At 48.4% G+C, this 13,336-nt stretch overlaps 1 protein-coding gene across 1 annotated transcript; it reads left to right on the top strand.

The window, feature by feature from the left end:
* Positions 1-8,097: 8,097 nt before the first annotated feature.
* On the top strand, positions 8,098-10,060 carry LOC134038089 (piggyBac transposable element-derived protein 4-like). The gene is given in 3 exon segments (XM_062483681.1): positions 8,098-8,883; positions 8,885-9,747; positions 9,940-10,060. Coding segments are annotated over 3 exon segments (1,770 nt in total).
* The last annotated feature ends 3,276 nt before the right edge of the window (positions 10,061-13,336 follow it).

Here is a 13,336-nt window from a genome sequence, read left to right as displayed (position 1 = left end):
TGGTCCCAACTGCCCCCACATGGGACATTACATTTAAATTAGGACAGTACATGTGAGTATATTATTACTATTCATCTTGATTTGTAACGGTCTGCATTTTCAATACGACGTCATCTGAATTCTCAACAACTTTCATCCTTTTCTCCTGGTTGAAAAGTGTGTTTCTGTAACACAAATCGTTAGGGTCTAACCAGGAGACAGTGTTTTTCAGCGAGGAGGCCAGCTTAGTTTCTACTCTCATGTTAACACACATAGGAGTGAGACAGTTAAGTACCTGGGAACAAAAACACTTCAGCAATGGGAACGTCTTGCGGATATTCTCCGAAATCGTTGGCCTTGAACAACTTCTTATAGTAACTTGGTTGGTCCCCGGTCTGATTATCACCAGGTAGGCAACTGACCGCTCTGCCATGCTGGGGTAAGTGAGAGAAAACATCACCCATGTCAGCCACAGCTGAGTGTTGTATCGTGTCAAGGTGACAGCGTCTAGAATGTCATGGTTCCTAGTTTTGACCTCCAACAGCGCTACATTATCCTTAACAGTATCATGTGCCACCAGGTCGACCTCTGTGTAAAATCCCCCCCGTGTCGCAAATCGACTTACAGCCCCTAGTACAGCTGTTATGATACGTGTACGATCCAGGTTTGCTGAACATATCCGGTCTAGGTACACCGGCGACCTTAAGGCCTGCACAAATTGGAGTAAGACGCAGAGCCTTCAGCTGTGTGAGTATGAGCCGTGACACAGGGCCTACATCACACATGGTCTTTTTTCCATTGAACACGTCCTTACACTCCTTGTCTACCGCAACACCTATTCCGATCGACATACGACTATTGTCCCATAGGAGTCCGGAGTGTTACAGAGTCAGGGATTTGTACTTAACGAGTTGCAACAGCGCTTCCTTGAATTTTGAAACCTTCGATTCTGGAACGTTCAAATTTCTTAGATAATCAGAAACCCACTCAATGGAACCATCCGGGTTTGCATTAATGTCCTTGACAAGTCTTGTGTAAATATCCATGTTTATCATGTTGTGACCAACCGAATGCTGCTTTTTGTACCACTTGAGTCTATTCAGAGGTTTGGTGATACCCTTGACCTTGTACCAACGTTGATCGGCTGTTGACTTCGCGTACAGCACACCACGTATGCTTTGGAAGTCAATCGCAGGGCTTTGGAGTTTCATTGTATTAAATGTTCTGGGTTTGTTACGTTTACTACGATGACCATATTCTTTTGCTAGAACACAAGGTTGTAGTTTGTAGAATTGCAGTTGATTCAGACCTGTTGAGTGACATGAGTCGCAGGAAAACAAACATTGGAGGCTTCGAGTCTCTGATATCCACGAGTAAGGATCTGTTTAACAGTAGAATGTCAGCGGTGCCGAACGGTGTCATTGTGAATGTAGCCAAGTTCAAGGGCAAGTTGGGAGCCACCATAGCTGTCATCACCTCTCTGATCGTTGGATTTTTGACCATCCCTAACAACATTCTCTACTTTATCAACAACAACTATAATATAGATGCTGACTCCGCTCATCGGTCTCCATCGGAGGGGAGACCTGACTATGAGTATGCTTATATACATGCTGGAATAGCACTCATCACACTCGGATGTCTGGCCATGGTCGTGAGCATAGTGCTTAGTTATTTCGCCTCCAACAGGAAAATCGATGATTCCGAGGTTCCTTACAAGGGTTCGGATAGCCGTGTTCAATATCATAATCTACATCATGTACGTGGTGACCATGGTGTTGACTTCCACTGTCCTAAAGGGGAATTGTGAAAGAGTCGCAATTGATCTTCATAGAGACCCGTCCGATGTTGTGAACATGCCACTCTTAACCCGAGACTACATGAGCAGGGGTGGCAACCCTTACAATTCACAATCCAGTTTAATGTAACAAACTCAGCACCTCCGAAGTTTTCAGTCTACGTCGGGAAACGACCTTAGAACTGGAACACTCAAGACGTTGACAGTCTGCTGACATTGCTATTATTATCCTTTTAAAAATAACCTTGATAGTTTTGTTGTTACAGCCCATCTGACAGTATAGCCAAACAGGAACATAGAAAGCAGTCGGACCTTCTAGGACAGACGCTGTCTAGGACAGACGCTGTAATACATGCTTTGTTATTGTCATTATGTCTCTCGACATCGAGGATTGTGTGTGTGTTAGTGTGAATAAAGTACAATTGAACACTCTTTTTTTATGACAAACGGTGAAGCTTTGTAGGTTGGGCAGCGGTAGACTGTGTCAAGATGGTCATTCTTGAAGAACGGATAGACGTGGCAGCCAATCAGACACCTAGTGAAGGACAGAGGTTTAATATCACTTTCACAATAACAACTTTAACACTACAGAAACGACATAATGGACAAGATAAAAAGAGTTGAAGATTCCATCTAATCCAGAAAGTAAGAATAAAGCAGACATACCTAACCCTCCTGTCACTACCTTCCAACATATTAACCATGGAGTCATCACAAAAGTAAAAACCCAAGTCGTTTACATAACTGAAGTGGACATTTCGACCTCTCCGTCCCCCGAACAGCTTTCGTCAACTCGCCGTGAAATATTATCAACTGGCACAATGGAGCAGTTTTACGATTGTCTCCTCTTGAAGAACAGGATCCTGACAAAATATGAGAAAGAAAACTTACATAGCGTCAACGTAACATTCTCTATCGTCGATGATGGTGATACCATGGTAGGACCTAGAGACAGTCACTTCGTCAGACCCATGTACATACAGTTGACACACTACTATCATCTTGACGCGATATTAGCCATGGTTGCATCTTACATTGATCCAGGAGTGAAAAGTCTACATGACTATCCGGTGAGATGTGTAGCACTTACAGGGATTAACACTTTGTAATGTCACATTCAGGCTTACATAACAACAGCAGTGTCAGATATCATCCCATCCCTGTATTTTCCACAGTATGTACTATACCAATGGAGTGAATAAAAAGTATGAATCGACCCTACATTTAACATGTTGGTGTATCTCATTTCATTGTGTATGTGTATATATCCGTATTGCTACCCCTGGGGTGTTGTTATACAACTCACAAATCTGCTACGGAAGACACATTGAACAGTCCATTTAACACTTATCCCATTCCGGTGAGAATGTTTGTGTATATATTATGACTACATATGTCTCCTTGTTGTACAATTAACATTTGGCTGCATTTTATATCACATTCCAGGTGTGTTGAGGGTGTGCGAATATTTTTATTCCTGAGGTGTGGTTGGTGTTTTTTGTGAGGATGGACTAGGTACTAGGCTTAGTGCCAGTTTGAATTCCGATAGTCGATTTAAAAACACCCCCCCTGTGCTTCAAAACGAAAATGTTAATTCCTGAGGTGTGTGTGGTGTGTTTTTTGTGAGGACGGACTATTTCCCCGGATTACAGCCAGTGTAAATTCCAATAGTGGGTTTAATGAAGCCATTTCAGAGTCAACATTGTAGCACTAGAGGAGGGGTGTTCATTAACCCTTGTGCTACCTTCGGGTCATTGTGACCCACCGTCGTGTTGCAATACCTATTCCTACCCCTTGTGCTACCTTCGGGTCATTGTGACCCACCGTCGTGTAGCAATACCTTTACCTTATAAAAATAAAATAAAAGAATTATTATTTTTGGATTTACCCTGCCACCGCCGTCTCGGTGCGACTCTTCCTAATACAAAAAGATAGATACGTAGGGGAGGGGTATATCACATAATATCAACAGTTAAAACTAGGAGGAACACTTGCGCTGCCCTCAGGTCATTGTGACCCACCGCAGTGTCTGCGTTGTCAAAGTGTGTATATCACGTTATATCACTAGTTAACACTAGGTGGAGCTGTCTCCGGGTCATTGTGACCCAGCGCAGTGTCTGCGTTGTCAATTGTGAACCCGCCGCCCGCCCCAGAAGTTTATATATCAGGTTATATCACTAGTTAACACTAGGTGGAGCTGTCCGCGGGTCGTTGTGACCCACCGCAGTGTCTGCGTTGTCAATTACGGCGGTCGAATTAGGTAGGCGTCATTGGGCTCTCTCAACTTGACGAGGTTTGATCCACGCCTCCAACATCTCCCCTGAGTCTAATGACGCCTTTACGATTCGACGATTGGCGATCCCTCTCGGCGGGAGAATTGGCCTGGCGTCAGAGAAAACCGCGGTCGGACCCTTCTGCCAAGTTTGCAGGTAGGACGGCCTCGGCAAGCAGACAGGGCGACGTGACGTCTGGCGTCAGAGAAAACCGCGGCCGGACCTCTCTCACCACTTTGTTTAATTTTTTTTATTTTTTTTTTGTTATTTTTTTTTTGGTCCAACCAGAGAACCAGAGAAAACCGCGGCCGGACCTCTCTCACCACTTTATTTATTTTTTTATTTTTGTTTTGTCCAACCAGAGAACCAGAGAAAACCGCCATCGGACCCTTCTGCCAAGTTTGCAGGTAGGACGGCCTCGGCGAGCAGATGGGCCACGTGACGTCTGGCTTCAGAGAAACCGCGATCGGACCCGTCTGCCGAGCGGCCGTGCCGCTGCGGCCCCTTTGGAATCAGACTGGCCACGTTGACCGACATTAAATTGATAAGGTCGGAACGGCGGGAGACAAATGGTAACCGCGGCCGGACCCGTCTGCCAAGCGGCCGTGCGGCTGCGGCCCTCTGAATCAGACTGGCCACGTTGACCTAGATTAAATTGATAAGGTCGGAACGAAGGGAGACAGATGAAATCGACGCCTCTCTCCGACCTCGTCTCGTCCACTTTATTTATGTATTTTATTTTATATTATTTTATTTCTATTATTTTTTTTTTTGTCCAACCGCGCGCTCGCGCCGCCTTTTACGATTCGACGATTGGCGATCCCTCTCGGCGGGAGAATTGGCCTGGCGTCAGAGAAAACCGCGGTCGGACCCTTCTGCCAAGTTTGCAGGTAGGACGGCCTCGGCAAGCAGACAGGGCGACGTGACGTCTGGCGTCAGAGAAAACCGCGGCCGGACCTCTCTCACCACTTTGTTTAATTTTTTTTATTTTTTTTTTGTTATTTTTTTTTTGGTCCAACCAGAGAACCAGAGAAAACCGCGGCCGGACCTCTCTCACCACTTTATTTATTTTTTATTTTTTTGTTTTGTCCAACCAGAGAACCAGAGAAAACCGCCGTCGGACCCTTCTGCCAAGTTTGCAGGTAGGACGGCCTCGGCGAGCAGACGGGCCACGTGACGTCTGGCTTCAGAGAAACCGCGGTCGGACCCGTCTGCCGAGCGGCTGCGGCCCCTTTGGAATCAGACTGGCCACGTTGACCGACATTAAATTGATAAGGTCGGAACGGCGGGAGACAAATGGTAACCGCGGCCGGACCCGTCTGCCGAGCGGCCGCGGCCCCTTTGGAATCAGACTGGCCACGTTGACCTAGATTAAATTGATAAGGTCGGAACGGCTGGAGACAAATGGTAACCGCGGTCGGACCCGTCTGCCAAGCGGCCGTGCGGCTGCGGCCCCTTTGGAATCAGACTGGCCACGTTGACCTAGATTAAATTGATAAGGTCGGAACGGCTGGAGACAAATGGTAACCGCGGCCGGACCCGTCTGCCGAGCGGCCGTGGCCCCCTGAATCAGACTGGCCACGTTGACCGACATTAAATTGATAAGGTCGGAACGGCTGGAGACAAATGGTAACCGCGGTCGGACCCGTCTGCCAAGCGGCCGCGGCCCCCTGAATCAGACTGGCCACGTTGACCGACATTAAATTGATAAGGTCGGAACGGCTGGAGACAAATGGTAACCGCGGTCGGACCCGTCTGCCAAGCGGCCGTGCGGCCCCTTTGGAATCAGACTGGCCACGTCGACCTCGTCTCGTCCACTTTATTTATTTATTTTATATTATTTTATTTCATTTTTATTTTTTTGTGTCCAACCGCGCGCGCGCGCCGCCTTTTACGATTCGACGATTGGCGATCCCTCTCGGCGGGAGAATTGGCTTGGCGTCAGAGAAAACCGCGGTCGGACCCTTCTGCCAAGTTTGCAGGTAGGACGGCCTCGGCAAGCAGACGGGGCGACATGACGTCTGGCGTCAGAGAAAACCGCGGCCGGACCTCTCTCACCACTTTATTTATTTTTTTATTTTTTTATTTTTGTTTTGTCCAACCAGAGAACCAGAGAAAACCGCCATCGGACCCTTCTGCCAAGTTTGCAGGTAGGACGGCCTCGGCGAGCAGATGGGCCACGTGACGTCTGGCTTCAGAGAAACCGCGATCGGACCCGTCTGCCGAGCGGCCGTGCCGCTGCGGCCCCTTTGGAATCAGACTGGCCACGTTGACCGACATTAAATTGATAAGGTCGGAACGGCGGGAGACAAATGGTAACCGCGGCCGGACCCGTCTGCCAAGCGGCCGTGCGGCTGCGGCCCTCTGAATCAGACTGGCCACGTTGACCTAGATTAAATTGATAAGGTCGGAACGAAGGGAGACAGATGAAATCGACGCCTCTCTCCGACCTCGTCTCGTCCACTTTATTTATGTATTTTATTTTATATTATTTTATTTCTATTATTTTTTTTTTTGTCCAACCGCGCGCTCGCGCCGCCTTTTACGATTCGACGATTGGCGATCCCTCTCGGCGGGAGAATTGGCCTGGCGTCAGAGAAAACCGCGGTCGGACCCTTCTGCCAAGTTTGCAGGTAGGACGGCCTCGGCAAGCAGACGGGGCGACGTGACGTCTGGCGTCAGAGAAAACCGCGGCCGGACCTCTCTCACCACTTTATTTTTTTTTAATTTTTTGTTGTTTTGTCCAACCAGAGAACCAGAAAAAAACGCTGTCGGACCCTTCTGCCAAGTTTGCAGGTAGGACGGCCTCGGCGAGCAGACGGGCCACGTGATGTCTGGCTTCAGAGAAACCGCGGTCGGACCCGTCTGCCGAGCGGCCGTGCGGCTGCGGCCCCTTTGGAATCAGACTGGCCATGTTGACCTAGATTAAATTGATAAGGTCGGAACGGCTGGAGACAAATGGTAACCGCGGTCGGACCCGTCTGCCAAGCGGCCGTGCGGCTGCGGCCCCCTGAATCAGACTGGCCACGTTGACCTAGATTAAATTGATAAGGTCGGAACGGCTGGAGACAAATGGTAACCGCGGTCGGACCCGTCTGCCGAGCGGCCGTGCGGCTGCGGCCCCCTGAATCAGACTGGCCACGTTGACCTAGATTAAATTGATAAGGTCGGAACGGCTGGAGACAAAGGGTAACCGCGGTCGGACCCTTCTGCCAAGCGGCCGTGCGGCTGCGGCCCTCTGAATCAGACTGGCCACGTTGACCTAGATTAAATTGATAAGGTCGGAACGAAGGGAGACAGATTAAATCGACGCCTCTCTCCGACCTCGTCTCGTCCACTTTATTTATGTATTTTATTTTATATTATTTTATTTCAATTTTTTTATTTTATTTTTTTGTCCAACCGCGCGCGCGCGCCGCCTTTTACGATTCGACGATTGGCGATCCCTCTCGGCGGGAGAATTGGCCTGGCGTCAGAGAAAACCGCGGTCGGACCCTTCTGCCAAGTTTGCAGGTAGGACGGCCTCGGCAAGCAGACGGGGCGACGTGACGTCTGGCGTCAGAGAAAACCGCGGCCGGACCTCTCTCACCACTTTGTTTTTATTTTATTTTTATTTTTTTGGGTCCAACCAGAGAAAACCGCGGCCGGACCTCTCTCACCACTTTATTAATTTTTTTTTTTTTGTTTTGTCCAACCAGAGAACCAGAGAAAACCGCCGTCGGACCCTTCTGCCAAGTTTGCAGGTAGGACGGCCTCGGCGAGCAGACGGGCCACGTGACGTCTGGCTTCAGAGAAACGGAACGAAGGGAGACAGATGAAAACCGCGGTCGGACCTCTTCGCCGAGCGAACGGCCGAGAGGGGTCGTTGCAGGCCAACATTTCAAAGACTGCCTTTACGATTCGACGATTCTTGATCGCTCTTTGGCGGTCGAATTAGGGAGGCGTCCTTAGAATAATTTGTCCATGCAATCACGTAAACTGTAGACAAGTGCTACTAACACACATTCCGTGGGGGTCAGGACAGCTTCTGTCTAGGGTAACGCAGCTATGGCTCAGGATTTCAGTGCGCTGCAAGTTCTACAGCAGATGTTTGCCAATATCGAGCAAAGTGAGTCTGAAGAGGAGGCAGAGGATGTGTCAGAAGATGACGGGGAAGAGTGTGCAGAGAATGTAGCAGAAGAGGATGACGAAGAAGAAGACGGGCAAGAGTACGCAGAGCATGTGTCAGAAGAGGAAGAGGAAGACGGGCAAGAGTACGACGCAGTCAACCATGACGACGACGACGCCGCCGCCGCCGACCAAGCCCCTCAAATCGACAGAGATACTTTCTTGTCGAAAAACGGACAAATTGAATGGTGTTCGATTGCGTATCGGAGGAATCCGAGGCTGCTATCGCAACGTGAAAGTACGGAGAGGACCCCCAGAGGACCCACAGCTTACGCCGTTTCCCACGCTCACGACATCGTCTCCGCATTTTTACTCTTTGTCACGCCACAAATCGAAAGAGTAATCTTGGACGTGACAAATCGGGAAGGTTATCTGAAACGCGGAGAGGAGTGGAAAGCCACGGACGCCACTGACCTACGTGCCTACATAGGGCTGCTAATCCTGGCAGGGGTGTACAAATCCCGAGGCGAAGCGGCCGCCAGTCTATGGGACGCGCAAAGCAGCAGAGAGATTTTCCGCGCTACCATGCAGCTGAAACTCTTCTACACCTATTCGACGTCGATACGATTTGACGACCGTGGGACACGAGCGGCGAGACGCGCGACGGACAAGTTGGCGGCGATAAGAGAGGTCTGGGATATGTGGGTAGAGAGATTACCACGCCTACCACGACCCAGGGCCCGAAGTGACCGTGGACGAACAACTGCTCGCGTTCAGAGGACGGTGTCCTTTCAAGCAGTACATGCCAAGCAAACCGGCGAAATACGGCATCAAGTCGTGGGTCGCGTGCAATGCAAAATCAAGCTACGCTTGGAAGATGCAAGTCTACACCGGGAAGCAGATGGACAGAGTCCCGGAGAGGAACCAGGGGATGCGCGTCGTGCTCGACGTGACAGAGGGCCTGAAGGATCGCAATGTCACGTGTGACAATTTCTTCACCTCTTACGAACTCGGACGAGAGCTCATGGCGACGAGAAACATGACCGTGGTTGGCACCGTGCGAAAGAACAGGGCCGAGCTCCCGTCCGAGCTGCTGACGACAAAGACGCGACGGGTGCTGTCGTCGCAGTTCGCCTTCACTCCAACCACCACTCTGGTTTCCTACCTCGCGAAGAAAAATAAGAACGTTTTACTCATGAGCACACGCCACACAGACGCTGAAATCAGTGACAGAAACGACGGCAAACCGACCATTGTCCTGGATTATAATTTGAACAAAGGCGGAGTCGACAATCTGGATAAGGTCATCACGGCCTACAGCTGTAAAAGGAAGACGGCCCGCTGGCCCCTCATCATCTTCAGCAACATCGTTGACGTCTCCTCCTACAACGCCTTTGTGATATGGAGAGAGGTCAACCCCTACTGGATGCCGCGTAAGCGCAACAAGAGAAGGTTTTTCCTCGAGCAGCTCGGAAGGGCCCTCGTGACTCCGCTGATCGAAAGAAGACGATGTCTGCCCCGCACTGGAGCTGCTGCCGCGGTTGTGAAAGATCTACGGATGGCCAGCTGTCGCGATCCGCCTCCTCAACGGCAGCAGCAGCAGCCGCCACCGCCGCCTCCTCATCGGCAGGACCGACGTCGCCGGTCCCTGCCAGTAAGAGGAAGAGATGTCAAGTCTGCCCGGTGAAGAAGGACCGTAAAACGTTCACCGTTTGTCGCGGGTGTAAGAGGCCTGTCTGCAAATCCTGTTCGCATGTATACTGCCCCACATGCCCCACCGAGCTGGGCTTCGGCCAAGGAGAGGTTCCCGTTGACCCTGGACGACCCGCGGGAGTGTGTGCAGAAGACTGAACAACTCAGTCGAGTGCAGAAGAGGGCTTTGCTCAAGCCACAGCGCTGCTAACGCTACTACCAACACATGCATGGGATGTATAGACGATGTATCAGGACGGCGGGCTGGAGGTTCTATCCCTAGTGCTGTCTGCGGGTCGTTGTGAAGCACGGTGTCATGCGTGGTGTGACAACTTTTCATGATACAAAAATAAAGTGAAACATTTGATTTTATTCCTCGCGTTGTCTTCCTAGTCTATGACGCCACTCTCGTGCCGTTTCGGGGTCGTGGTGAAGCAAACTGACGTTGTGACAACTTTTTCATAATAAAAAATAAATAAAGTGAACCCTTTTATTTCTAGCCTTGTCTGCCTAGCCTATTAGTACACTCTCGCGCTGTATCCTAGTCTGCGCTGTGACTCACCATACCTAGTCTGTTACGCCACCTTCGTGCTGACAACCTTTCGTAATACAAAAATAGTGAAGTGAAACATTATCCGTCGAAATAAAAATGAAATCATATTTGCCCTGACCATCAAGCGAACCCGGGCCACGGAGCTGAAAGCCCCACAGTCTTGCCACTAGACCACCAGGGAGATACTTGTTTATTGCGCTGTCTCTGCCTTTTTGTTAGACACGGCAACGTCTGTGTTGTTTAGTACGAGACCCCACACTGTCTCCGGTTCCTTGTGACCCACAGCGGTCTTCTGACAACTTTTCATAATACAAAAATAAATAAAGTCAAACCTTTCATTCCCACGCTGTGGGTCACAACGACCCCCGAGACAGCGCGAAGGTGGCGTAATATACAACGCTGTGGGTCACAACGACCCCCGAGACAGCGCGATGGTGACGTAATATACAACGCTGTGGGTCACAACGACCCCCGAGACAGCGCGAAGGTGGCGTAATATGCAACGCTGTGGGTCACAATGACCCGGAGACAGCGCGAAGGATAAGTTCAGGTTGCATAGACAATGAGGAGAGCGTAAGGGTTATTGCGCTGTCTCTGCCTTTTTGTTAGACACGGCAACGTCTGTGTTGTCTATTACGAGACCCCGCACTGTATCTGGTTCCTTGTGACCCACAGCGGTCTTCTGACAACTTTTCATAATACAAAAATAAATAAAGTCAAACCTTTCATTCCCACGCTGTGGGTCACAACGACCCCCGAGACAGCGCGAAGGGGGCATAATAGACAACGCTGTGGGTCACAACGACCCCCGAGACAGCGCGAAGGATAAGTTCAGGCTGCATAGACAATGAGGAGAGCGTGAGGGTTAATAAAGTAATTTCTTTGTCTGTTGATGTCTTGTGAGATATCAAGCCTGACTATTAATAACTTTTCATAAACTTCGAATGGACGTGGCCGCCATTTTGGATTTTATGGAAAAGTGTAAAAACCTTTTGCACGCCCCAATTTTGTCCAATGTTGACCAAATTTGGCAAAGATGATCTTTAGACTTAGTTTCACAAAAGGAATCAGATGAATTTTCAATTTTCAAAAACGTTTGTTCGGTAGAGACGATCAAAAGCGGTGGCAAAGCCGCCAAACGAGGCGCAAGAGCATATCTCAGCAACCATTTGCGCGATTGTCACCAGACTTGGGTTCCATCGTTCCCATGAGGAGCAGAGGAGGCCTGCGGTGTTATACCAGAAAAATAACTTTGAACTCTCAGTACTCTTGAACGCAAACATATATTTCAACCAAACTTGGTGTGTTGCATGAGTGCAACAGGTTGTTGTGACTTAAATGTTGCGCAAGTGCTATGGAGGCCATGTCCTGCTCTGGACTGCTTGGCCCCTCCATTGCTGCTTGCAGCTATATTTATTAGGATTCCTCCATAAGGAGGAAACCTATTGTTATTGTTAGTTTTATTATTATTATTATTATTAGGATTCCTCCGTAAGGAGGAAACCTATTGTTATTGTTAGTTTTATTATTATTAGGGGCCAAGCAACGAAGCTGCGAGGCACCTATTGTTATTGTTAGTATTATTATTGGTGGCCAAGCCGCGAAGCGGCGAAGCCACTTAAGTGTTTCTACCTTTTCTTATTATTGGTGGCCAAGCCGCGAAGCGGCGAAGCCACTTAAGTGTTTCTACCTTTTCTTATTATTGGTGGCCAAGCCGCGAAGCGGCGAAGCCACTTAAGTGTTTCTACCTTTTCTTATTATTGGGTGTGCTCAAGCCTTCGGCGAGAGCACAACCTTTGTTCTCTCACATATATATTATTATTATTATTTTTATTTCTTTTTGCCCCCCTAAAACTCAGTCAATATTTGGCCTACATAGACAACGTAGGTGTCAAAAGTTTCGTCTTGGTAGCGATTGAGTTGCTTCTATTGGAATTTACGTTCCGTTGCATGGTTTAGGCTGAAGTTAAGTTTTTGTGGCGAAAAGTGAAGCTAACGGTGGCTAATTTGCTAGCCACAGTCACTGACGTTACTAACGTCACTAACGTCACGAAAACACGCGTGACTACCTTTGGCAGAACATTCGTTTTGCATCTGTTAACTTGGGGGATAGCTAGGCTAACTATAGCTTTACTGCAAGGCAGCTGCAGAAACGCCACAAGCAAAGAGGCCAGGGTGATAACTATTTACTCATTTTACTTTGTGATATGACACACAATTGTGATGTGTAATGTACAGTATAAGCTGATATTATTAAGGAAGTACATCTACTTTCGGAAACAGTAGTCTACTATTTCACTGAAGTATTAGCATCATGACATTAGCCTGTGTTGCCCGGGCAACACATACTACAGTGGTCTATGATGTAGCGTTATCTGTTTTCAATCGTTAAAATAAACATTCCTCACATATACATTTTCGTTGTAGGATTTATTCTGACATTAGTAAACGATTTGTTGGTGAAATTACCATTACCTGTGGTTTCAAACCAGTGTAGCTCACTGCAACGCTGTAGCTTACGCGAGACACACGACAAAAACATCTAACTTACACAGCTGTTTAGGAAGTCAAACGCGACAGAACATGTTCGGCACTCCCCTTACTTAAATCAAAAGTCTATCTAACTACTAACCTGAACTTCATTGCCACAACCTAAACGTTGTCAATCTGTTCATGAAAATAATTAATTTCAGCCTAAACCGTACAACGGAACGTTACATCCAATTCAACCAACGCAATCGCTACAGTACCAAGACGAACACAGCAGTAGTCTAGTACTGTACCGTAGTAGAATTTACCGGGGCAGCTTCTCCACACAGGGCTATATCGCATTTTGCGTTGTTACTGACAATGATCGCTACCAGTGAGATTTTTATCAATGAGCGATTTTCCACTAAATAAATGTCAAGCTTATTTACGTTTTTGGGGGCATAT

The sequence above is a fragment of the Osmerus eperlanus genome, chromosome 17 (genome assembly GCF_963692335.1).
Source record: "Osmerus eperlanus chromosome 17, fOsmEpe2.1, whole genome shotgun sequence".
NCBI lineage: Eukaryota > Metazoa > Chordata > Actinopteri > Osmeriformes > Osmeridae > Osmerus > Osmerus eperlanus.
The sequence above is the reverse complement of the archived record's forward strand: the minus strand, read 5'-3'. Positions and strand labels throughout refer to the sequence as shown.